Below are 24,984 nucleotides of genomic sequence, written 5' to 3'. Positions count from 1 at the left end.
TTAAACTTCAACACAGAATAAGCTAAATGTTTAAAATATTGAAAGCATAACTGCACTTCAAATGGTAGCATTCTTGCAACTGTCAAGGTGTTCAAGTATCATGTTAGGAATTTGAACCTAAAATTCTAAGCTGTCACTCCAATACTGAGAGAATGGCTGCAGTCTGTTGCAGACTTCTGGCACCCCAACCGCTCCCACCCTTGGGATGCAGCTGTGTTCAGAGATTGTGCCTGGCAGATTCTCTTCCAGATTGGGAACCTGCTGAGAAGGGAGAAGGGAGTTGTTGAGGCATAACTCTACAGCGTTCAGAGTAACCCAGAAATCTTGGATCCCTTCATGTAGTGGGAGGAGTATTAATAGATAAACAAATATGTCACACAGCTGAATAAACCAACAATAGAGTTGGAGAACTATGAATATTACAATCAAAGTATTTAACATTGCAATCAGACTAGTTATAGTAAGCAGAATAGGAAGAAAGATTATCCCCCTAATACACAAAAAGGGACATCATGATTGGAATAATTGCAAATGTTCGAACCATGATAATCTAGTGAGGGGCAATATTCTGCAGTATAATGAGAAGAGGGACCCCATTGATATTGTTGAGTCAAATGGATCATTTAACATGGGAATGACATGATTGGCCTGGCCAAGGTGCCAACTGAAAATATAAAGGATACCACCACTGGAACGCTCACTGTCAGGGACTCCATGACGAGGACAAAATGACCCAGCACTGAGTAATGCGCACTTCAATAGGAGTGTGTAACTTTACAAGCCATTAATTAGACACCCATCTGGGATGTGTCAGCCCCTGTAATCACCAAACACATCCTGTAATCTCCTGATCATAAGAAGCCTATGCAACCAATGAGACGGTGAGATGTATGTATGTGACTTAAATTACTATCAGGAAAGCAGTCTCTCAGAACGCTGTTTCTCCTAGGTACACAGAATAAACCTGTTGGCTTGATGAACAGCAATTACCCAGTTTGCATTTTAGAATGCATCACCCCAATTATAATCAATATCAGTTTTTTGCTGGTTCTCTGGTAAAAGGGTTCAATGTCAAAATAATAGCACACAGTTTGAACCTGTCAAAATTTCATCTACTTTTTACTTGTTGTAACCTAATCTGTGGAAAAAAATACCAATTTTGTTTTTACCCACACGATATAAAACAGAAATCATGCTGAAAATTCAATGGATAACATTTCTACGATAACTTGGAGGAACCGGTGTTGGACTGGGGTGGACAAAGTTAAAAATTACAAACCAGGTTATCATCCAACAGGTTTATTTGAAAGCACTAGCTTTTCGAGTGCCAATCTTTCATCAGGTGGTTGTGGAGGTTAAGGTCATGCTCACAGAATTTATATCTGGGATTTTCATATCAAAGAACAGAAACTAGCATATCACATTATAAAAGATGAATGTTTTAATCTATGATTGGTTACTGTATCACATCTCCATGACACTGGACTCCTTTGGCTATAAATTCTGTGAGCATGACTTTAATCTCCACAACCACCTGATGAAGGAGCGGTGCTCTGAAAGTTAGTGTTTCTAAATAAACATGTTGGATTATAACCTGGTGTTGTGGAATTTCTACAATATATCAACAATCATGCTATTCACCAGGTGGATGCATATGCAATCATGACGTTGGGAGGATATCATCGTATTGGGTATGTCCATTAAACAATTCCAAGCAGTCCTTGGTATGTGAACTTTATTAAGACTGGAACATTACTTATTTCCAATGAATTTAGTACAGGCAAGTTTCAACTAGTACATTCATATCAGGAAAATAGTCAACCTCTAATTTTTCATGAACTTTAACAAGCAAAGAGAAAGATGATCAGGTTTAATCTGTTACTTGGAAGGACGGAAGACAGACATACTTGGCAGTTGCAATGTTTCTCTCCAAATTAGAAAAATTGTCTAAAATATAAAAATGATACTTCAACTAACAATAAATGCATTCTGAGTATTCAAATCCAGCATCTACTTCAAGTTTGGATGTAAATCGGTAACCTTCTTCGAATGTCCACTCCTCAAGAATGGCAATGTTTTTAAGGGAACGTATCCCAACATGGTTGGATTTGTATTTGTTTGGGACATTGTGGCTAACACAGCTGTTATCTTAAAAAAGATATTAACCAAGGAAAGAGTTGACATCTTACTTATGGTCCAAAAGTAAACAACAATGCTACATTCCAGGATAAAGCAAGAGTTACTGTGATGACGATAGAGGTTTATGCTTTATAACTTTCAACAATAAAAGGTACATTAAAATTGAGATTATTTTAGTTAGCTATACATCAAACAAAATTTAAGAAATCATATAATTTCATAATTTTAAGCAGCAATTGTTATGATGTCAGTCCAAAGCTCTTTAGTTGATTCTGTGATCAAAACGAATGTATTCAGAAATAATAATCTTATTCTTTCATAGTTTTGCGTAATCTTTGAGGATCATTTCAAGTTTCTGGCTAAGCATGATGTTCCCCATAACTTTCAGCTTGCCTGCAAAGAAAGCCTGTAAGCAAACAAAAAAGAAATTCAAGCATAATCCAAATTACGCAAAATAGAAAGCGATATCTCTTATGATACCAGAAAGTATCATTGCTTAATTTTCCTTTTTAATCTTCAATATTGGCTGTTCTCAGTTGTAAAAGCTGTTGGATCCACAGTACTAGGTCCCTCACACTTCTGCACTTCACTGGCAGTGTTCTCCTGCAGCTGGGGAAAGGGGACACTGTCCTCTCATTTCCTGAGGTCTCTGCCAGTCTCACTTACTGGAGATTGCATCAGCTCCAGCAGATCAAAAAATCTGAGAAGTATTTGTCAAGCTTTCAAACAGACAAGTTCTTTTCTCTAGATCCAGTCTGAGACCTTGGGACTGTTGATATTCACCGTGGGTGAAAGCTACTTAATCAAAGACTAATTCTGTCTATAGCAATGACCTGAAACCTCAGAGAGAGAATCAAGATTCAAATCCCTTAAAGTGAAACATTCTTCAAGCCCACTCTGTTTGACAGCTGGCAATTGCACAGGTGGAGGAACACATTGAAACCAGCTATGATGAATACATGTCATTTTTTTTTAGTTTCAGCTTAATTAACTTGTAATAATAGTTTTATTAATACACAAATGACTCCAATTAGTTCAAGACTGTAATATAGGCGAAATGAAAGATATTATTGAACTTTAAACATGATTTACAGGCTGAACACATTTCCTGTTTCATTTCCAAACACCTCCTTTATGATTAGAAATTCATGTCTCTTCACAATCACTGGTGAATAAAATTGAAGACTTTACTGAAAGTTGTAGGTGATCACATTAGGATAGTTTTAATTAATATCTTCAACCAGGATTAGTAAGTTAAATGTTTGACAAGCCAATACCAATCGATTTGAAAGTCTGATCCTGTAATTTGATTATGGAATAGGCAGCATGAAGCTAACACAGGAGTCTGAACTGAGTCAGCATACATGCTACGACTGTGTCACAGCAATACAGGCTGACATTTCAATGCAACACTGAGGGAAAGACATATTGTAGAATTGCCATCCTTCAGATGATATTGAATAGAATCCCTCCGGTGTGGAAAGTTCACACCAAGCCCTCGGAAAGAAAAATCCACCCAGACCCATTCCCTAATGCTCTACATTTAACCCAGACTAAAACACCTAAACTACACATTCCTGAATATTATGGGCAATTTTAACATGGCCAAGTCATCGAACAGGCACATCTTTGGATTGTGGGAGGAAACCAAAGCACCCGGAGGAAACCCACACAGACACGGGAAGAATGTGCAAACTCAACACAGACAGTCGCCCGAGGTGGGAATTGTACCCGGGTCCCTGGCGTTGTGAGGCAACAGTGCTAACCACCGAGCTACTGTAACCAAAGGTTAATCCACCCATAATGGTGATTCAAGTACAAGTTAAAAGGCACCATTATTCAAAGAGCAGGTAGTTCTCAAGGTGGTACAAGACATGACTCATTGCTGTGAAATATTTCTAGCATCCAAATAATTTTATCTGCATATTCAATTGCTATCTTAATCAATCTTAACCTTAAATCAACTACCTTTGTCAAATCTATCTAATTTTATAGTTGAAATTTGTCTGACTCATCCTCTCAAGCATCTTTTGGAGTTTCCTGTGCATCAGCAACAATATTGCATCATCATACTTAGGATGATCATCAACTCTGCATCAATCGTGAATCAGTTTCTGTTCCTTATTGCTAATTACTCATACTTGCTGGAAACTGAAATAGGGCACATATAGAAATATAATCCGTGCAATTGCTGGAGATATGAAATTTTAAATAAAAGTGCTGGAGAGACTCAGCAGGTGTGGCAATACCTGTGAAACAGAAACAGTTAAAGTTTCAATTCCAATATGATTCTTCAAAGGGATGTGAAATCAGCGCTGTTCCTTTTCCAACAGATGCTGCTTAGTTTCTCCAGCTCTCTATTTTTCTATACAATTTCTAGCACATTCAAACATTCAATTACTTTGAAAATCCTGAAGAAAGAAATTAGCAACTAAAAACTTATGAAAACCTTTCAGAATTTTTATACCCAGATTTGATTTGGTGATTTGAATATGTACAATACATTAATCTTTACTAATTTATTTTACTTTTAAAGATGATCAGAAAATGCATAATATGCTAGATGCCTAGATTGCTCCTCCTAGTAATGCAAAAAAAGTGAAATATAATTTGAAATGTACTTTGAAGTATTTTCTTAAAGTTTTGAAAAGTTTTATCCGTATGGACTATGAAACAGTGAGTACTTTAATAGTTTCATTGACATATTCCCCATTCGGTCCTACCAGAAATACCTTCGAAGTTTTTATGAAATCTAAACATTCGATTAAAAAGGAATAATTTATTGACTGGATGGCCCTATAAACTTTGCCAGAAGTTGTTTTTCTAAGTGTGATTGTTCTGGCAATAAATTATAAGTACTTTACCAATGGCATTAATATTACTAATGAACAAAACAGGTATCTAGTTTGCTGTGTGATTATTATTTTTACATGACCTAAAAGAAACTTGGAAACAGATTTACAATTGGTCCATTTCAAAAATAAGGAAATGAACTTTTCAAGCAATGATTTGGAGATGCTGGTATTGGACTGGGGTGTAAAAAGTTAAAAATCTCAACACCAGGTTACAGTCCAACAGGTTTAATTGGAAGCTTGAAGACAACCACCTGATGAAGGAGCAGCGCTCCGAAAGCTGGTGCTTCCAAATAAACCTGTTGGACTATAACCTGGTGTTGTGAGAGTTTTAACTTTTCAAGTTAGGTGATCTTGGATGTTAGGTAGTTATTCTTTTATTTATTCTTCCATGGGATGTGACTGGCCATCATTTGTGGGCCATCACTAATGGTCCTTGAACTAAGTAGCTTGCAAGTCCATTTCAGAGTGAAGCTAAAGGTCAACTGCATCACTGAATCTGGAATCATACTTGGTCCAAACAGATAAGGATATCAGGTTTCCTTGCTTAGAAGACTTTAGCAAGCTAGGTGAGGTGAGACTAGAAGACAGTCTCCAGTCAAATCATCCAAGGATTCTTCCAAGTAGGACATAAGGCTGCATATTCAGCTACTGTCATTTAGCTCAGCTAAGAAAAGCTTTTAAATTCTTTGGTACAGGAGGCTCCAGCCTACTGGTTTCCTATTTAAAAAAAAAACATGCTTGAAAACTTCTCAATTTCCACTGCAACAGACCTTTAAGATTTACATATGTCAACTTCACCCCTCAAATTTGGATCGATGACCAAAATACAACAAAATTACACAGTTAGAATACTTGTCTAGAGTGTGGTGCTGGAAACGCAATGCAGGTCAGGCAGCATCCAAGGAGCAGGAGAATCGATGTTTCAGACATAAGCTCTTCATCAGCAATGAAGCTTGTGGGCCGGGGGTTGCTGAGAGATAAATGGGAGGGGGATGGTAGCTGGGAACACAATAGGAAGATGAAGGTGGGAGAGAAGGCTATAGGAGGGTGGAGCGGATAGATGGGAAAGATGATGGACAGGTCAAGAGGGCGGTGCCAAGTTGGAGACTTGGGATTTGGATAGGTTTGGGGATGGGGAAATGAGGAAACTAGTGAAATCCACATTAATCCTATGAGGTTGCAGTGTCCCAAGACGGAAGATGAGGTGTTCTTCCTCCAGGCATTAGGTGGTTATGGCTTGACGATGCAGGTGGCCCAGGACCTGCACATTCTTGGTGAAGTGGGTGGGGGAGCTAAAGTGCTCATCCACGGAGCAATGGGGGTTGGATGGTGCAGACATCCCAGAGATGTTCTCTGAAATGATCCACAAGTTGGCGTCCTGTATCCCTGTACGTAGAAGAGACCACATCGGGTGCAATGAAAACAGTAGATGACATTTGTGGAAGTACAATTAAGTTGCTGTCAGATGTGGAAGGATCATTTGGGGCCTTGGACGGAGGTGGGGGAGGGGAGTGGGGGGTGAGGGGGAGAGTGTAGGCACAGGATTTGCCCTTCTTGTGGTGGCACGGGAAGGTGCCAGGAGTGGGGTGCGGGTTGGTGGGGGCCGTGGATCTGACAAGGGAGTCTTGGAGGGAATGGCCTCTCCGAAACACTGATGGGGTGGGGAGGGAAATATATCTCCGGTGGTGGGGTCTGTTTGTAGGTGGCGGAAGCGGCAGAGGATGAAGCGATGTATATGGAGGTTGGTGGGGTGGAGTTCAGGGACGGAGGTGCGGGAAGTGGAGGAGATGCACTGGAGGATATCATCAACATGTGGGAGGGAAATTGCAGTCTTTGAAGGAGACTTCCCCATCCTCCACCCTGCACCCATACCTCCCCCCTCACCTCCATCCAAGGCCCCAAAGGATTCCTTCCACAGAAACTTATCTATACCTCCACAAATGTCACCTACTGTATCTGCTATACCCGATGGTGTCCTGTCTCCCTGATGTAGAGGAGACCACAAGTTGCGGATTGTTTCAAAGAACAGCTCTGGGACTCCCCCACCAACTAACCCCACCGCCCCGTGGCTGAACAGTTTAACTCCCCCTCCCACTCCACCAAGGACAGCAGGTCCTGGACATCCCCCATCACCAAAGCCCTAACCACCCAACACCTGGAGGAAGAACATCTGGGATGTTCTATTATGAAATTGGTTATCCTGGATGCAGCACAGATGGAGGAATTGAGAATAGGGGATGGTGTTTTTACAGGAGGCAGAGTGGAAGGAGGTGTAGTCCAGGTGGCCGTGGGGGTCAGTGGATTTGTAGTAGATGCCCATGGTTAGTCGGTTGTCGGAGATGGAGAGGTCCAGGAAGGGGTCAGAGATGGTCCAGGTGAATTTGAGGTCAGGGTGAAAGGTGTTAGTCATGTTGATGAACTGTTCAACCTTCGCGTGGGAGCAAGAGATAGCGCTGATACAGTCATTGGTGTGGCAGAGGAAAAGGTTGGGAATGGTGCTGGTGTAGCTGCGGTAGATGGACTATTCCACGTACCCAACAAAGAGGCAGGCATACCTGGGTCCCATGCGGGTTCCCATGGCTACCCCTTTGGATTGGAGGAAGTGGGAGGATTGGAAGGAGAAGTTGTTGAGGTTGAGGACCAGTTCGGCCAGGTGGACGAGGGTGACGGTGGAAGGGTACTGGTTGGGACGGTGTGAGAGGAAGAAATGGAGTGCTTGGAGGCCTTTGTCATGACGAATAGATGTATACTGGCAGTGGATGTCCTTGGTGAAGATAAGGTATAGGGGTCCAGGGAAACGCATGTCTTGGGGGAGATGAAGGGCATGGGTGGTGTCACGAAAGTAGGTGGGGAGTTCCTGGACTAAGGTGTTAAGGTATGCAGAGTTGAGTTCGGTGGAACAGGAGTAGGCTTAAGACAATGGATCAACTGGACCACTCGGGGTTTGTGAATCTTCAGTAAGAGGTAGAATTGGGCGGTGCAGAGTTCTCGGACTATGAGGATGGAGGCTGTGGACGGGAAGTGCCCAGAGGTGATGAGGTTGGGTATGGTCTGGGAGATGATGGTTTGGTGATGGGAGGTGAGGTCATGGTCGGGGGGACTGTAGGAAGAGATCGCAATTTTCCCCTCTGACATGGTGAACGATGCCCTCCAGCATATCTCCTTCACTTCCTACACCTCCACCCTTGAACCCCATTCCTCCAAATGCAACAAGGTCCTCACTTTCCACCCCATCAACCTCCGTATACATCGCATCATCCTCCGCCCCCTCGAAACAGACCACAATATCGGGGATATATTTCCTTCCCCACCTCTATCAGCGTTTCGGAGAGACCATTCCCTCCACAACTCCCTTATCAGATCTACACCCTCACCAGCCCACACACTACTCCCAGCACCTTCCCATGCCACCGCAAGAAGTGCAAAACCTGCACCCATACCTCCCCCCTCACCTCCATCCAAGGCCCCAAAGGATTCCTTCCACAGAAACTTATCTATACCTCCACAAATGTCACCTACTGTATCTGCTATACCCGATGGTGTCCTGTCTCCCTGATGTAGAGGAGACCACAAGTTGCGGATTGTTTCAAAGAGCAGCTCTGGGACTCCCCCACCAACTAACCCCACCGCCCTGTGGCTGAACAGTTTAACTCCCCCTCCCACTCCACCAAGGACAGCAGGTCCTGGACATCCCCCATCACCAAAACCCTAACCACTCAACGCCTGGAGGAAGAACATCTCATCTTCTACCTTGGGACACTGCAACCACACAGGATTAATGTGGATTTCACCACTTTCCTCATTTCCCCTCCCATCGTCTTATCCCAGTCCCAAACTTCCAACTCGGCTCTGCCCTTTTGACCTGAACATCGTCCTTCCCATATATCCACTCCACCCTCCTCTCCAATCTATCACCTTCTCCCCCACCTACATCTACCTACCTTCCCCTCCCCCCCCCCCACCCCATTTATCTCTCAGACCTCTGGCCCAAAAGCCTCATTCCTGATGAAGGGCTTATGCCCGAAACGTTGCTTTTTCTGCTCCTTGGATGCTGCCTGACCTGCTGTGCTTTTCCAGCATCACACTCTCGACTCTGATCTCCAGCATCTGCGGACCTCACTTTCTCCTAGTTATAAAACTGTGTTGTCTTACAAAGAAGGGGGGAAAATCAAAATTGTGTGTTGGCAGAGGGTTTATTTACCTTTTGTGGATTAAGCTTTCCTGATACCACTTGAATGAAGTCTTCATCAGAGAGTGTAAAAATAGCGTCAGCCCGATGCCGTGCTGCTCCCTTGTACAGTTCTCCAGAACCATTCTTCAAGTCAATAGCTAAAGGACACACAAAATCTATTAGAACGAACTCTGTTTAACAATGAAAAATATGTATTTATGTTTTTTTTGAAGAATAGCAAATACAAACTAAATATGCAGCATTATAAATTGGTAAATTGTTATCGATGAAACTCAATAGTGCCATAGTGAGAGATTTAATAGGGTGTGTAAAATCACACTTTAATACCTATTTTCATGTCTCTTAAATATAAGGGACAAGATAGTTCACGCCTGTTTGTAAAATGTTTGATTATTTATTGCAATTATGATCTCTATTCTCTGAGAATAAAATGTTCAAATGCCACATACATTAAGAACATGGTCGCGACCTCATTGCAAGTTTTACTTGGTGAATGCAATCGTGAGATGTGGGCACCTTGCTGGCAAGGTTGCCCATCCCTTATTATCCGACAGAACCTGGTGATTAACCACTTTCTTGAACAACAGTAGTTCATCTGATCAGTATTCCTAACGTTGTTACGAAGAGTGTTCCAGGATTTTGAATCAGTGACAGTGAAGCAACGGAAATATAGTTACAAATTGGATAGTGCTCAGTTTGCAAGAGAACTTGCAATTGGTGTTATTCTGATGCCTTTGCCTATGTACGTTGCAAAGATCACATGAGTATAATGGAAGGAGACTCGGAGAGTTACTCGGAGAGCACAGAGTTACTGCCGCGTATTTTGTAGATGGTACATACTGGTGCTACTGTACATCTGAGGTGGAGGCACTGAATGCTTAAAGTGCTGGATGTGTGCTACAAATGAAGCAGGCTGTCATGTCCAAATGGAGTCAAGCTTCTTGAATGTAGTTATAGCTACACTCATCTAGCAAATGGACAGCCTTCTCTTATAACCCTGACTTGTGCACTGTAGAACATAGAACATAGAACAATACAGCACAGAACAGGCCCTTCGGCCCACAATGTTGTGCCGAACATCTATCCTAGATTAAGCACCCATCCATGTACCTATCCAATTGCTGCTTAAAGGTCGCCAATGATTCTGACTCTACCACTCCCACGGGCAGCGCATTCCATGCCCCCACCACTCTCTGGGTAAAGAACCCACCCCTGACATCTCCCCTATACCTTCCACCCTTCACCTTAAATTTATGTCCCCTTGTAATACTCTGTTGTACCCGGGGAAAAAGTTTCTGACTGTCTACTCTATCTATTCCTCTGATCATCTTATAAACCTCTATCAAGTCACCCCTCATCCTTCGCCGTTCCAAAGAGAAAAGGCCGAGAACTCTCAACCTATCCTCGTACGACCTATTCTCCATTCCAGGCAACATCCTGGTAAATCTTCTCTGCACCCTCTCCAAAGCTTCCACATCTTTCCTAAAGTGAGGCGACCAGAACTGCACACAGTACTCCAAATGTGGCCTAACCAAAGTCCTGTACAGCTGCAACATCACTTCACGACTTTTGAATTCAATCCCTCTGCTAATGAACGCTAATATACCATAGGCCTTCTTACAAGCTCTATCCACCTGAGTGGCAACTTTCAAAGATCTATGTACATAGACCCCAAGATCCCTCTGTTCCTCCACCTGATTAAGAACCCTACCGTTAACCCTGAATTCCGCATTCTTATTTGTTCTTCCAAAATGGACAACCTCACACTTGGCAGGGTTGAACTCCATCTGCCACTCCTCAGCCCAGCTCTGCATCATATCTAAGTCCCTTTGCAGCCAACAACAGCCCTCCTCACTGTCCACAACTCCACCAATCTTCGTATCATCTGCAAATTTACTGACCCACCCTTCGACTCCCTCATCCAAGTCATTAATAAAAATTACAAACAGCAGAGGACCCAGAACTGATCCCTGCGGAACTCCACTTGTAACTGGGCTCCAGGCTGAATATTTACCATCTACCACCACTCTCTGACTTCGACCGGTTAGCTAGTTTTCTATCCAATTGGCCAAATTTCCCTCTATCCCATGCCTCCTGACTTTCCGCATAAGCCTACCATGGGGAACCTTATCAAATACATTACTAAAATCCATGTACACTACATCCACTGCTCTACCCTCATCCACATGCTTGGTCACCTCCTCAAAGAATTCAATAAGACTTGTAAGGCAAGACCTACCCTTCACAAATCCATGCTGGCTGTCCCTAATCAAGCAGTGTCTTTCCAGATACACATAAATCCTATCCCTCAGTACCCTTTCCATTACTTTGCCTACCACAGAAGTAAGACTAACTGGCCTATAATTCCCGGGGTTATCCCTATTCCCTTTTTTGAACAGGGGCACAACATTCGCTACTCTCCAGTCCCCTGGTACCACCCCCGTTGACAGTGAAGACGAAAAGATCATTGCCAACGGTACTGCAATTTCCTCTCTTGCTTCCCACATAATCCTAGGATATATCCCGTCAGGCCCGGGGGACTTGTCTATCCTCAAATTGCTCAAAATGTCCAACACATCTTCCTTCCTAACAAGTATCTCTTCTAGCTTACCAGTCCGTTTCACACTCTCCTCTTCAACAATACGGCCCCTCTCGTTCGTAAATACTGAAGAAAAGTACTCATTTAAGACCTCTCCTATCTCTTCCGACTCAAATACACAATCTCCCACTCCTGTCCTTGATCGGACCTACCCTCGTTCTTGTCATTCTCATGTTTCTCACATACGCATAAAATGCCTTGGGGTTATCCTTGATCCTATCCGCCAAGGATTTTTCATGCCCTCTCTTAGCTCTCCTAATCCCTTTCTTCAGGTCCCTTCTGGCTATCCTATATCCCTCCATTGCCCTGTCTGAACCCTGTTTCCTCAACCTTATGTAAGCCTCCTTCTTCCTCTTTACTAGACATTCAACCTCCCTCGTCAACCAAGGCTCCCTCACACGACCATTTCTTTCCTGCCTGATAGGTACATACATATCAAGGACACGTCGTATCTGCTCCTTGAGAAAGTTCCACATTTCTACCACATCCTTCCCTGACAGCCTATGCTCCCAATTTATGCTCCTCAAATCCTGTCTTACAGCATCGTAATTTCCCTTCCCCCAATTGTAAAATCTACCCTGTTGTGCGCACCTATCTCTCTCCATAACCAAGGTGAAAGTCACAGAATTGTGGTCACCATCACCAAAATGTTCACCCACTAACAAGCCCATCACTTGTCCCGGTTCATTGCCGAGTACCAAATCCAATATGGCCTCCCCTCTGGTTGGACAATCTACACACTGAGTTAGAAAAGCTTCCTGGACACACTGCACAAACACTGCCCCATTCAATCTACTTGATCTAAAGAGCTTCCAATCAATATTTGGGAAGTTGAAGTCACCCATGACTACGACCCTGTGACTTCTGCACCTTTCCAAAATTTGTTTCCCAATCTGTTTCTCCACATCTCTGCTGCTATTGGGGGGCCTATAGAAAACACCCAACAAGGTGACTGCACCTTTCCTATTTCTGACTTCAGCCCATACTACCTCCAAAGGCAGATCCCCCTCAAACTTCCTTTCTGCAGCCGTTATACCATTTCTAATTAGCAATGCCACCCCCCCTCCTTTTTTTAACCACCCTCCCTAATCTTACTGAAACATCTGTAACCAGGAACCTCCAACAACCATTCCTGTCCCTCATCTATCCACGTTTCCGTGATGGCCACAACATCGTAGTCCCAGTCGATAGAGTAGTCATGTAGTGAGTTTTTAATTGCAGGATTCTTAGCCTCTGACCTCCTCTTATAACCTCAGTATTCATGCACTGGTCCAGTTCAGCTCCTGGTCAATTGTAACCCCAGCATATTGAAGGTGGGAGACTAGAGGTAAAAACAAGGACTGCAGATGCTGGAAACCAGATTCTAGATTAGAGTGGTGCTGGAAAAGCACAGCAGTTCAGGCAGCATCCGAGGAGCAGGAAACATCGATTTTCCTGCTCCTCGGATGCTGCCTGAACTGCTGTGCTTTTCCAACACCACTCTAATCTAGAAGGTGGGAGACTCTGCAATGGTTATGCAGTTGATTTCAAGAGGAGATGGTTACATTCTTTCTTGAAGATGGTCTCTGCCAGGCACTTAAATGCAAGTAACATTCACGTCATGCATTAGGCAAAACCTGAATTTAAATCAAGTAATGCTGCACATGATCCAGAACTGCTTCAATATCTGTGGATTTTGTACTGGTGCTGAACATTGCACAATCATCAGCAAATATCGCCACTTCTCACCTTATGATGGAAGAAAGGTCATTGATGTAGCAGCTGCAGATGGTTGGGTTTTGGATATTACGCTGAAAGACCCCTGAAGTGATGTTCTGGGACTGAGACAATGGTCTCCAAGATCCTCACCCATTTTCATTTGTACAAGGTGTGATTTCAAGCAGAGACTACACCTCAATTTCCACTGATTTCAATTATGCCAGAGCTCAGTGATGATACACTTGGCGAAATGCTCTTTTCATATTTGTAAAGTAACGTATGGTTTATATATACTTTCATGTCATTTACTTTTGGTTATTGACTTTTGAACTAGTGGCATAAGGGCTTTTTATGTGCCTGAAGGGTTTAATGATTCATTTGTAAGTGGTGCTGTAGGCATGGTGACTTATTTTAAACCGTACTCGAGAACCTCTTTCTGAACAGCTATAGGGATATGTTTACATTGGGAGAATTTACAAGCAAGCGTAGTAACCGGTAGAAGATTCTGGAATTATTTATTTGGACTTGGGGAAACATCTAAAGTTTGAAGGAAAAAAATAATTAATTTTAGTTTGGGCCAGTTTTGCAGAGAACTTGACTGAAGTAAGATGTATAAAATGATGGCACGCAAATAAGGGAGGTAGTTTCAGGCTCGTTATGAAAGTCTACATTAGTCCAAGTTCAGTTTAAAACTTCCATGCCAGAAATACTTGGTTAAAACCCTGAAGGGGTCATTTGAAATTAATGCTACTGCTCAGTTCTCAAAATGAGAGAGAAAAGAAAACACTCGCTGGTGTGCGTACTACAAATAAATGTTGTTGTGATCAATGGAATTATATTTTACCTTACATTTTGAAATCTTTAAGTTTGTATAATATACAATTGGCTTGGTTTATTCCACTTTATCTTTGTTTCATTTGTGTAATAAACTTTTTTTTATTGTTGAATCTCAATTCACAGCATTGCCAGTTTCTGTTTCAGTGAAGATCACTGTCAGTAGAATCATAGTATCCTTCGTGCCAAAATAGGCCATTTAGCCCATCAAGTCTGCACCAACTCTCCAAAAAGCATCCCATCTAGGCCCACCACCCATCTTATTCCCATAATCCCTGCATTTACTCCAGCTAATCCAGCTAGCCTACACATCCCTGGACATAATGAGGCAATTGGAGATGGCCAATCAACCCAGTCTGCATATCTCTGGACTGTGGGAGGAAACTGAAGCACCCAGAGGAAACCCATGCAGACACAGGGAGAATGTGCAAACTCCACGCGGTTACCCAGGGCTGGAATCAAACCTGGGTCCTTGGCACTGAGGCAGCAGGAAATGGAATTAACATTGCAAGTCCAATGACTTCTTTGGAGCAGAATATTTCAGTGTTGTAAACTAATTATTTAAAAATTATGGACTACTAGATAGGGAAATGATCCTTTACGAACTCTGTTTTCTCTCTGCTCTGAATGTTTTTTTTTATTTTTTCAGCAGAGGAAGAAAGCTATAAATGCTTATAGGTTGGAATAAAGATGTTCCTCCAACAGGGGTAGGGGAGGCAATGGGGCACACAAAAACAAGAATAAGGAGAAGGCTGTTGAACTATGACGAGGTATAATGTATTCACTCAGAGGGGGATAATCTTTCGAATTCTCCACTCCAGAGAGACATAGAGGTTTGGACATGGAGTACATCCAATACTAAGGTTGCTGTATATATTTCTACATATGAAAAAGGGATGTGGGGATCACATAAGAATGGGCTACCCAGCTCCTATTTCTTACCTTTTTACATTCTCAAAACACAATGTTTGGAATTGAAAAATAAATTTTTTCAAATTCTAAAATATGTATTTCCAACATTTATTTAATTTCCATTCTTGACAATTGAATAAAATCTTGGATTTCACATCTGTGTTTCATGTAACAGATGCAATTCCAAGTATATACCAAAGTCCAATAATACCATTGCTGTTTCAAGTGGATCTGTCAATTTTGAATTATCATAAATTATAACTGAGCAGGAAAGTGATTTTAATTAGAAGTCTCAAAGAATTTTTCCTTTCAAGAAAATACCAGAGGAATTGATGGATGTGAATTCAGTTCTAATGTTTAAATCATAATTTGGATAATTACACGAAGAACATAATTTGGAGAGATATGGGCCAAGCGCAGTGAGGGAAGACTAGTTAAGCATGGGATTATGGTCGACATAGACTGGTTAGACCGGAGGTTCTGTTTCCGTGTCGTATGACTCTATGACTAAGTGAATTAGATCCTGCTGACTACATTTGAAAGGACTGCAAGCTGTGAGGAATATAGTGATAGACTTCAAAAAGGCATAGACAAACAGGTTGAATGGGCAGATACCAGATGGATGAAATTTTATGCAGCGAACCACAAAGTTTTACATTTAGGTGAGAAGAATGAAGAGAGGCAATACAAAATAAAAATGCAATTCTAAAGGGGGTGCAGACACAGACAGACTTAAGGTATATGTGCATAAATTGTTGAAAATGGCAGGGTAGGTTGAGAGAACAGTTAAAAACACAAAGGATCCTGGGTTATACAGAGGCAGGGAGAACAAAAAAGCAATGATATTATGATGAGCTTTCAGAACAACAACTTATATAACATCTTCAACATAATACAATAACTTATGGCACTTAAAAAGGCGCACTGTAGACCTAGTCTAGCAGCTGTGTATTTTATGATCCAGCCAGCTCAATCAGTAGTGCTGTGCTGAGCCACACTTGGTGGCGAAGATTAAAATCTCCAGAGTACACTTTGTGCCCTTGCTACCCTCAGTGCTTCCTCCAAGTGTTGTTCAAAATAAAGATGTACAGATTAATCAGCTAGGGGAGGACAGAGGTGGCAATCAACAGGTTTCCTTACTCTTTGATGGGAACCAATGTTGGTCAGCAAAGACAAAGGTGGCAATTAAACAGGACCTAAAGCCAATTTAAGAGTCAGGTGACAGAGCTTGGGATGAACTGAAGTTTATAGAGGGTTCACAGTAGGAGAATAGTCAGGAGTGAATTGGAATATTTGACTGTCAAGGGAATGAAGTATTGACCATAAGACATAGGAGTGGAAGGCCATTCAGCCCATTGAGTCATTGAGTCAGTGATTTGACAGCAGGTGAACTAAGGTGAGGGCAATGTTGGAGATTTTACAGCAGTGATCATAGGAAGTCTGAACAATCATGTCAAATATATGGTCACATGCTTCTCTCAAAAGTAAAAAGACAGCACATTCAGCAACTTCCACTTCCTACAGCACCGTCTCCAGTGCTGTAATATGCTGTGCAAGGTGCAGTACAGATGTGCATAGTGAAGGACATTCCCAGATTTGTCCAAGCATCTATACTCATCAACATCATTTTACTTGCTTGATAACAGGTTTTAATAGTGGGGTGGCTTTGACAGGATGTCTCCTGGACATCATTGCATTGACTGCTAATGGGTCTCACGGCTATATCTATAGTGGAAAGTCAGCCAGGTTCCAAATACATCAAGGTATGAAGAGCACAGGGGCATTCGACTAGCACATGGTGAAAGCAACATGGCAATTCCCTGGAAATCCTGCACACGTGAATGATAGTCTTTTTGTATCTGTACTTGAACTGTACATTGATGGCAGTGGAAATCTTTGCAATTGATAAAGATCTCAGGGTGATTACCACACGTGCATTCAATTACATTTTGGACCTTTTAGATACAAGTGATAACAACTAAGTAGAGCACTTTTCTAATTCTGACAACCCTCATCAACTAGCTTTGTAAATATGGTATCAGTCATCTGAGAAATACATTTGTGGGGTGTAGATTGACATTTTTGTCAAATTTCACATGCAGAAGTCTGGAAGGAGCCAAAGAAACTAGTCCTAGCCTAACTAATGTATGCTAGTGTGTATACTATACACTAGTTTCCTTCCATTCCAACAGCTTCACCTCAGTCTTTCAGCATATCCTTCCATGGTCTCTTCTCGCATGTACCCAACATGCCTATTTTGAAAACATCCAAGCTATTCTTCTCAAAACCTTCAATGGTAGCAAGTTCCCCACATGATCAATTGGAGTAAAGAGATTTCTCTGTATGGGATTTATTAATTATTTCTGATTCTTACAGTTATGGAAACATTTTCTATATTTATCCTGTCAAGCCCATGAAAAAAAAATTAGACCTCTAAATCTCTTTCCTAAAGAAAAATCATCAATCTGTTCAATCATTCTGACAGCTATAATCTCTCCGTTCTGGTTTTAATCCTTGTAAATCTTCTTTTTTGCACTTTTTCTCAAGCTTGTGTGCCCGTTTTAAAGCATGGAGGTCAGATCTGTGCAGATCCTCTAAGCACAGCCTGAACAATGTGCAATACAAGTTCAGCATACCTTTAGGATGAGTGAGTATTAAAGCTTAGTCAGTATTTTTAAATGTTTTGCTGATCTGTAAATGACATTCACTGACTGAAGGGTTCAAGGGACCCAGAGGGTTGTTGGGGGGGGGGGGGGGGGGAAGAGAGAGAGAGAGAGAGAGAGAGGGAGAGAGAGAGAGAGAACAGAGAGAGAGAGAGAACAGAGAGAGAGAGAGAGAGAGAGAGGACAGAGAGGGGAGAGGGGGAGGATGGGGGCGAAGAAGGGGAGGGAAGACGGGAAGGGGGGAGGGAAGACGGGGAGGGGAGAGGACATGGGGGGGAAGACGGGGTGGGGGGGAAGACGGGGTGGGGGGGGAAGACGGGGTGGGGGGGAAGACGGGGTGGGGGGGAAGACGGGGTGGGGGGGAAGACGGGGTGGGGGGGAAGACGGGGTGGGGGGGAAGACGGGGGAGAGGACATGGGGGAAGACGGGGTGGGGGGGGGATGACGGAGGGGGGAGACGGGGAGGAGGGTGGAGGATGGGGAGAGGACAGAGATGGAGGGGGAGGGAGGGACAGACAGACAGACAGAGTGAGGGAGAGACAGAGAGAGAAAGACAAACAGACAGGATGGAAGCTGGTGGAAAGATTAACTCTTTGTGATCTAATTTGAGTGAACATTGGCTTGTCATGGATTGAATGTTTGTGTTGTTCCCTGGAGCTCGAGATTCGGGAAGGTTATGAATTGGATTTGCATTCTGGGAATCGTAGATGATTTTACAAGAAAAAGCTATTTTGTAGGACAATGATACTGAACATGTTCACTGAGCAAGTTTACCTCATGATCTTTCCCAAACAGTTTGTTCTAGTCCCTCATTGTGATGTTCTGTTAAAAGGGAAGGTTATCTAGCCAAAGCAATCATCCAGTTGGACCTGGCTGGATCCAAGTTTCCCACTTTGATGTGCATGTGGTCTAATTAGTCAAGCGTACACAGACCTGTCAATGAGTTTCTCTTCCTCTGCAAACTTTTGCCATTTTATTGCTGCTTATCTGATTGAGGACATGTGGCATTTTTGTAATGTTAATACCAAATTCTGTATAAAAATAGTTTGTTTTCAGTAATAAGGTGAGTAGCCTGAGAGAGCACTTAGCAGTAAGAGCTGGTGCCACTACTCTGCTAATGGTTATAGAACCTTAGCTCAAGCCTGGCTTGTAGGTATCTATATTATAGTGTAACACTGATGCCATTGGTAAGTAAAGGTAATAATTTAAACTAAACTGTCTGTAAGAATTTTATATTCCAGACTACCACAGAGTACGATCTTTGGGAAGAACCAAGGGAGACTTACAGGTTGAGTCCATCAGGGTGACCCTGAGCCATCTCGAATAGGTACTTTAACAATACTAGTGATTATAATAGCACATATGCCAAAATTTTACAACATGGCTGTGGGTCATCTTCAAACCAACTCTGTATTCTTCTATTTTGAGGAATAAATTAGACTGCAGCACCGTCTCAAACACAAATTTGCGTGGTCATATTCGGCAATAAAATTTAGAAATCCATTCTTTGCTTCAGTTACTAAAAACATGGCAAGCATCCACATTTTAAAGTAAAAGTCGTAATAACACTTTACTAATCCTACTTAATTTGTCACACATCATTTCCTTTGTGATCTAAAATTTTAAACAGATGTAATTTGGAGGACTCAACTAATGCGAACTGTTCCACAAATCTTAGGTTTACAATTCAGGTGTAACATTAAATCCATTCATAAATATTTACATATCAAATATTAATGTATGTTTAGTGAAATAGGTCATGTTGCTTACGCAGTTGGAGAAAACAAAATAATCCATCTAAAAGGTACCTTTTATTTAAATACACGATTTTTAACCAAATCACATTACACTACCAAAAAGAGGTCAACATACCCTCTAAATTATAGTGGGTAGAGTTCTACTTTGGCAGGTGCAGAATGAGCATCTTAGATTGGAAACCTTTTCATTCAAGTCAATGGAAAAGAAAATTGTGCAAGGGGCAGCCACTTTCCATATTTGCCAGTTTTGCAAACATACACATGAACATGAAGCAGGAGTAGACCATTTAATAATTGAGCCTACTCTGTCACATAACATCAGGGTTGAGCTGATTGTAACACGCCTACACCCGATTATCTTTTATACCTTTCCTCACTAAAATTCTATCCAGATCTGCCTTAAAAAACATCCAAAATTGCTGCGCCCACTGTTTTTTCAGGAACAGATATCCAAAAACTCTCAACTTTGAGAAAAAGAAATAACCTTATCTCTATTTTAAGTTGATAACCCCTTATTTTAAAGAAAGGACCCCTTGTTCTGGATTCCCTAGATTCTAGATTTTTCTAAGAGTAAACAATCACTCCACATCTGTTCAGTCAAGACCCTTAAGGACCTTGCATATTTCAATCAAGTCACCTCTTGCTCTTCTAAACTCCAGTGAATACAAGCTCCAATGGCCTGTCTAAACTTTGAAAGAACAAAGAAACGTACAGATAAGGAAGAGGCTCTTCGGCCCATCCTGCCTGCGCCGACACATGATGCTTTTCTGAACGAAGAACCTTTTGCCTCACTGGGATCTGTATTCCTCTACTGCCTGCTTACTCATGTAATTGTCAAGGTGCCTCTTCAATGTTGCTATTGTATCTGCTTCTATCAAGTCCTGTGGCAGCACATTCCACACACTTTACACCCACTACATAAAAAATTTGCTTTTCATACCTCCTTTAAGCTTTCCCCTTTTACCTCGACTCTACACCCCAAGTAATTGACATTTCTATTCTGGGAAAAATCTATCCATTCCATCCACACCTTTTCATAATTTTGTAAACTTCTATCAGCAAGTCCTCATGAAACAACTTGAACATTCTAAGTATTATTCTGGTAAGCATTCTCTAAATTGTTTCCAACACAGTTAACACTCCGCAATCTCATAATTTAGATAATATGCTTCTTTAGTATTCTTCCTGTCAAAATGGACAATTTCACATTTTCCCCACAGTATACTCATTTTATCCCATTTGCCACTCATTTTATCTATATCTTTTTGCAGCTTCCTTCTATTTGCTTCACAATTGACATTACTTATCTTTGTGTCCTCAGCAAATTTGGCAACCATACTTCCTGTTCCTTCATTCATGTCATTTGTATGAATTGGAAACAGTTGATGTCCCAGCACTGATCCCTGTGGGACATCACTCAATGCATCCTGCCAACCTCCAAGCATCCATGTGTGTCTACTCTCCCCTTTCTATTAGACAGCCAATCCCCTATCCATGTAAATGTGCTACTCCTAACATCACAAGTCATAGAGCTTTTACTTTCCACAATAACCTTTAATATGGCACTTTATCAAATACCTTCTGGAAATCCAAGTACAGTACATCCAGCTGTGCAGTTTATCTGCAGTACATGTTACTTCCACAAAGAATGCTGCAAATGTGTTGCTGGTCAAAGCACAGCAGGTTAGGCAGCATCTCAGGAATAGAGAATTCGACGTTTCGAGCATAAGCCCTTTTTTACTTTTTTACTTCCACAAAGAATGTCAATTTTCAGCATCAAGTGCTCTGCTATTTATTACTTCCTTGATAAAAGCAGTTATCTTAACTGGCCTATAGTTTCCTGATTTCTGTCTTCCTTTTCAAATACAGGAGCTACATTTGATACTTTCTAATCCAATGGATTCTCCCTCAAAGCTGGGTGGCAGGGTGAAATGTGAGGAGGATGTTATGAGAACACAGGGTGACCCGGACAGACTAGGTGACTGGACGGATGCATGGCAGATGCAGTTTAACGTGGATAAGTGTGTGGTTATCCACTTTGGTGGCAAGAACAGGAAGGCAGATTATTATAAATTGAGTCAATAGGTTAAGGGGAAGTACAACAAGATCTAGGTGTTCTTGTATATCAGTGAATGAAAGGAAGCATGCAGGTACAGCAGGCAGCGAAGAAAGCTAATGACGTGCTGGCCTTCATAATAAGAGGAATTGAGTATAGGAGCAAAGAGGTCCTTCTGCAGCTGTATAGGGCCCTGGTGAGACCGCACCTGGAGTACTGCGTGCAATTTTGATCTCCAAATTTGAGGAACGACATTCTGGCTATTGAGGGAGTGCAGTGTAGGTTCATGAGGTCAATTCCTGGAATGGCGGGACTATCATATGTTGAACGATTGGAGCGACTGGACTTGTATACACTTGAGTATAGAAAGATGAGAGGGGATCTGATTGAGACATATAAAATTATTAATGGATTGGACACCCTGCAGGCAGGAAGCATGTTCCTGCTGATGGGTGAGTCCAGATCCAGAGGACAGTTTAAAAATAAGGGACAGGCCATTTAGAACAGAATTGAGGAAAAACTTCACCCAAAAAGAGTGTGGATATATGGAATGCTTTGCCCCAGAAGGCAGTGGAGGCCAAGTGTCAGGATACTTTCAAGAAAGAGATGGATAGAGCTCTTAAAGATAGTGGAATCAAGAGTTATGGGGATAAGGCAGGAACAGGATACTAATTGTGGATGATCAGCCATGATCATAATGAACAGTGGTGCTGGCTCGAAGGGCTGAATAGCCTGCTGCTGCACCTCGCGTCAAATCAGGGAAGTTCTGAAAAATTAAAACCAACACATCAACTATTTCACTAGTCATTTCTTTTAGGACTATAGGATGAAGTTCATCACCACCAAGGTAACTTGTAGCCCGCATCTTCAATAATTACTTAGTGCCACTTCTCTGGTGATTGTAATATTCCTCATGTCCTTTCTCCTTCCATATTCTCATTTATTGCTGCTGCTGGGATGTTACCCATAACTTCTATGGCAAAGACTAATGCAAAACACCTGTTCAATTCAACTGCAATCTCTACATCCCATTGTCAATTCTTCAAACTCATTTTCTATAGGACTAATGTTGCATTAATTTTTCTTTTTAAAAATCCATAGAAACCGTGACTATCTCTTTTTATATTTTTGGCTGGCTTTCTCATGTAGTCTAATTATTCCTTACTCATTAGTTACTTTTTGCTTCTTTGTGTACTTTGTCCGATTTTCCGATGTGTCTTTTCACAATATGATTTTTTAAAAGAACTAGATATTATCCTAAACTTTCTGGTTAACTACAGATAATAAGCACATCCCTTGGAATTTTTTTCTTACTTGTAACATATCCATCATGTGTATTGTGAAATATCCCTTTAAGTCTCTATTTCTTTTCTACTGATCCATTCTTTGAACTGATTTACCAATTCATTTCAGTCCGCTGTTTTCATATTCTAATAATTGCCATTATTTCAGTTTAAAAAAGGTATTGGACACAGTCTTCTCTCCTTCAAAGAGAATGTAAATTTCAATCATTTTATAGTTGTTGCTATGGAGGTGCACCTTTCTATGAGATCTTTGTTCTACCTCATTGCACAATACCAATTCTAGTGTGGCCTCAGTAAGTTAAAGCAAGATAAAGCCACCATAGTCACAGAGAACTCTAGGGGTGATCTTTCATCAGAGAGAGAGAACTTGTGGTGGTCGAACCTGAAGGTCACCACGTCTCAGATGACAGGCAGGGTTGAGGAGGTGGGACCTTTATGGTAACCTCAGCCAGTACGGGAAATGAAACCGCTGCTGTTGGTATTACTTTGCATCCCAAACTAGCTGTCCAGCCAAATGAGCCAACCAACCTCAATGTAGCCTACTCTCTGGTTGACTTCTGAACACATTGCTTCAAGAAAGTATCTTCAAAAGATTTCATGAACTGCACATCAATCAAGGCTGTCAATCTGGCTTTTCCAGTCGCCAATCACACAAGCTACTTCCAGGCCTGTCTGACAAGTTGTCATTATCACTGTCTCAGAGCTGTCTTGCATCCAGTTCCACTTCATTCTCCCTCTGATTCCATCCTTTCTCCTGACTTTGTTAGTTAGTTATTATCCCTTCCCACCCTCTGCTCTCTGATGCTGAACATTCCATACTCAGCAAAGGTCTTGGTTTTATCCCTTTGCTCACCGATGTTAATGAATTTTGAGCTAGACATGACATTGGACATCCGTGCCCATTTGTTTGAACAGGAGCCCTCTCTCTGTCACACACAGACACTTTCACCCAACTTGAATATTCTCCCTCCACCTGGACTCCTCTCTCTGGCCTTTTACCTGTACTCAATTTGTTCATTGAAAACCGATGACATGACACCAAATGTCTTATTATCTCTGCCCACCCCCATTCGAACTTAAGTCCCTCTGAACTGACCGCACTCTATGTTCTCAGGTCCAAGTCTGACTGTAACATCAAATTTGCTGACAAAGCTGGTGCTGTTGCTGTCTGGTGCATTAACTTCAAATTGTGATGGCTGTGCGTCAGATCTCAACATCTCTTCCCAACATGGAGCATCAAGCCATTATGTCTCTGACTCTACTTGACTTCATCTCATTGGGGATCTCCCCTGACATCCTCCCAACTCATAGTACCACAGCTCCATACAGCCCACTTCTGCCTTCTACCTAAAATCTACAAACAGGACTGCCTAGCCAGAACCATTCCATCTGCCTGTTCCTGTCCACAAAACTTATTTCTTTATATATTGACTTGACATTTCCTCCCCTTGTTCAGTCCCTCCCCACTTACATCCATGATTCTTCTGATAGTTTACATCAGTTGAATTACAGTGGCATCTAGGATCTTCCACATGCTGCAGCGGTGACCTGTCAATTGTCCTGCTATTCTTAATGTATTTGAAGAACCTACTTAATTATTTTAATCATTTATATATTTATTTATGCTTTTATCTATTTTATTAACCTTATCACCAGTTGCAATACTACTTTGAAATTGAGAAATAAAATGAACCTGAGTCACTTATCAGGTATTCACCCAATACCGAGCTTCTTTTGTACAAATCGATTCATGGAGGCTAGAAAAGTTAGAGAAAGCAAAAACAAACAAGCACCCCTTTCTCATTCATTCACAACTCCCTTAATCGTGAATCCCCTGAACTCTATTGTGAGTTTCACTCAAGTAGAATTTCATTGCCAATACTAGTACAACTTATGCTTCTTACAGACTGACCCGGTTAAAATAGTGAATGAGAACTGCTGACTTTAATTGGACGCCAGAAAGTAGAAGCAGTACT

At 41.7% G+C, this 24,984-nt stretch overlaps 1 protein-coding gene across 1 annotated transcript in view; it reads right to left on the bottom strand.

The window, feature by feature from the left end:
- Window positions 1-1,718: 1,718 nt before the first annotated feature.
- The window catches only part of hsd17b4 (hydroxysteroid (17-beta) dehydrogenase 4), a 134,510-nt gene continuing 111,244 nt past the window's right edge, over window positions 1,719-24,984 (bottom strand). The window contains exons 23-24 of the mRNA XM_060844657.1: window positions 9,196-9,323; window positions 1,719-2,545 (exon numbers count right to left, since the gene is read on the bottom strand). Of these exons, the coding sequence (XP_060700640.1) occupies window positions 2,456-2,545; window positions 9,196-9,323 (218 nt within the window). The 3' untranslated portion in view covers window positions 1,719-2,455. The remainder of the gene's footprint in view (window positions 2,546-9,195; window positions 9,324-24,984) is intronic.

The sequence above is a fragment of the Hemiscyllium ocellatum genome, chromosome 2, assembly GCF_020745735.1.
Source record: "Hemiscyllium ocellatum isolate sHemOce1 chromosome 2, sHemOce1.pat.X.cur, whole genome shotgun sequence".
Classification (NCBI taxonomy): Eukaryota; Metazoa; Chordata; class Chondrichthyes; order Orectolobiformes; family Hemiscylliidae; genus Hemiscyllium; species Hemiscyllium ocellatum.
The sequence above is the reverse complement of the archived record's forward strand: the minus strand, read 5'-3'. Positions and strand labels throughout refer to the sequence as shown.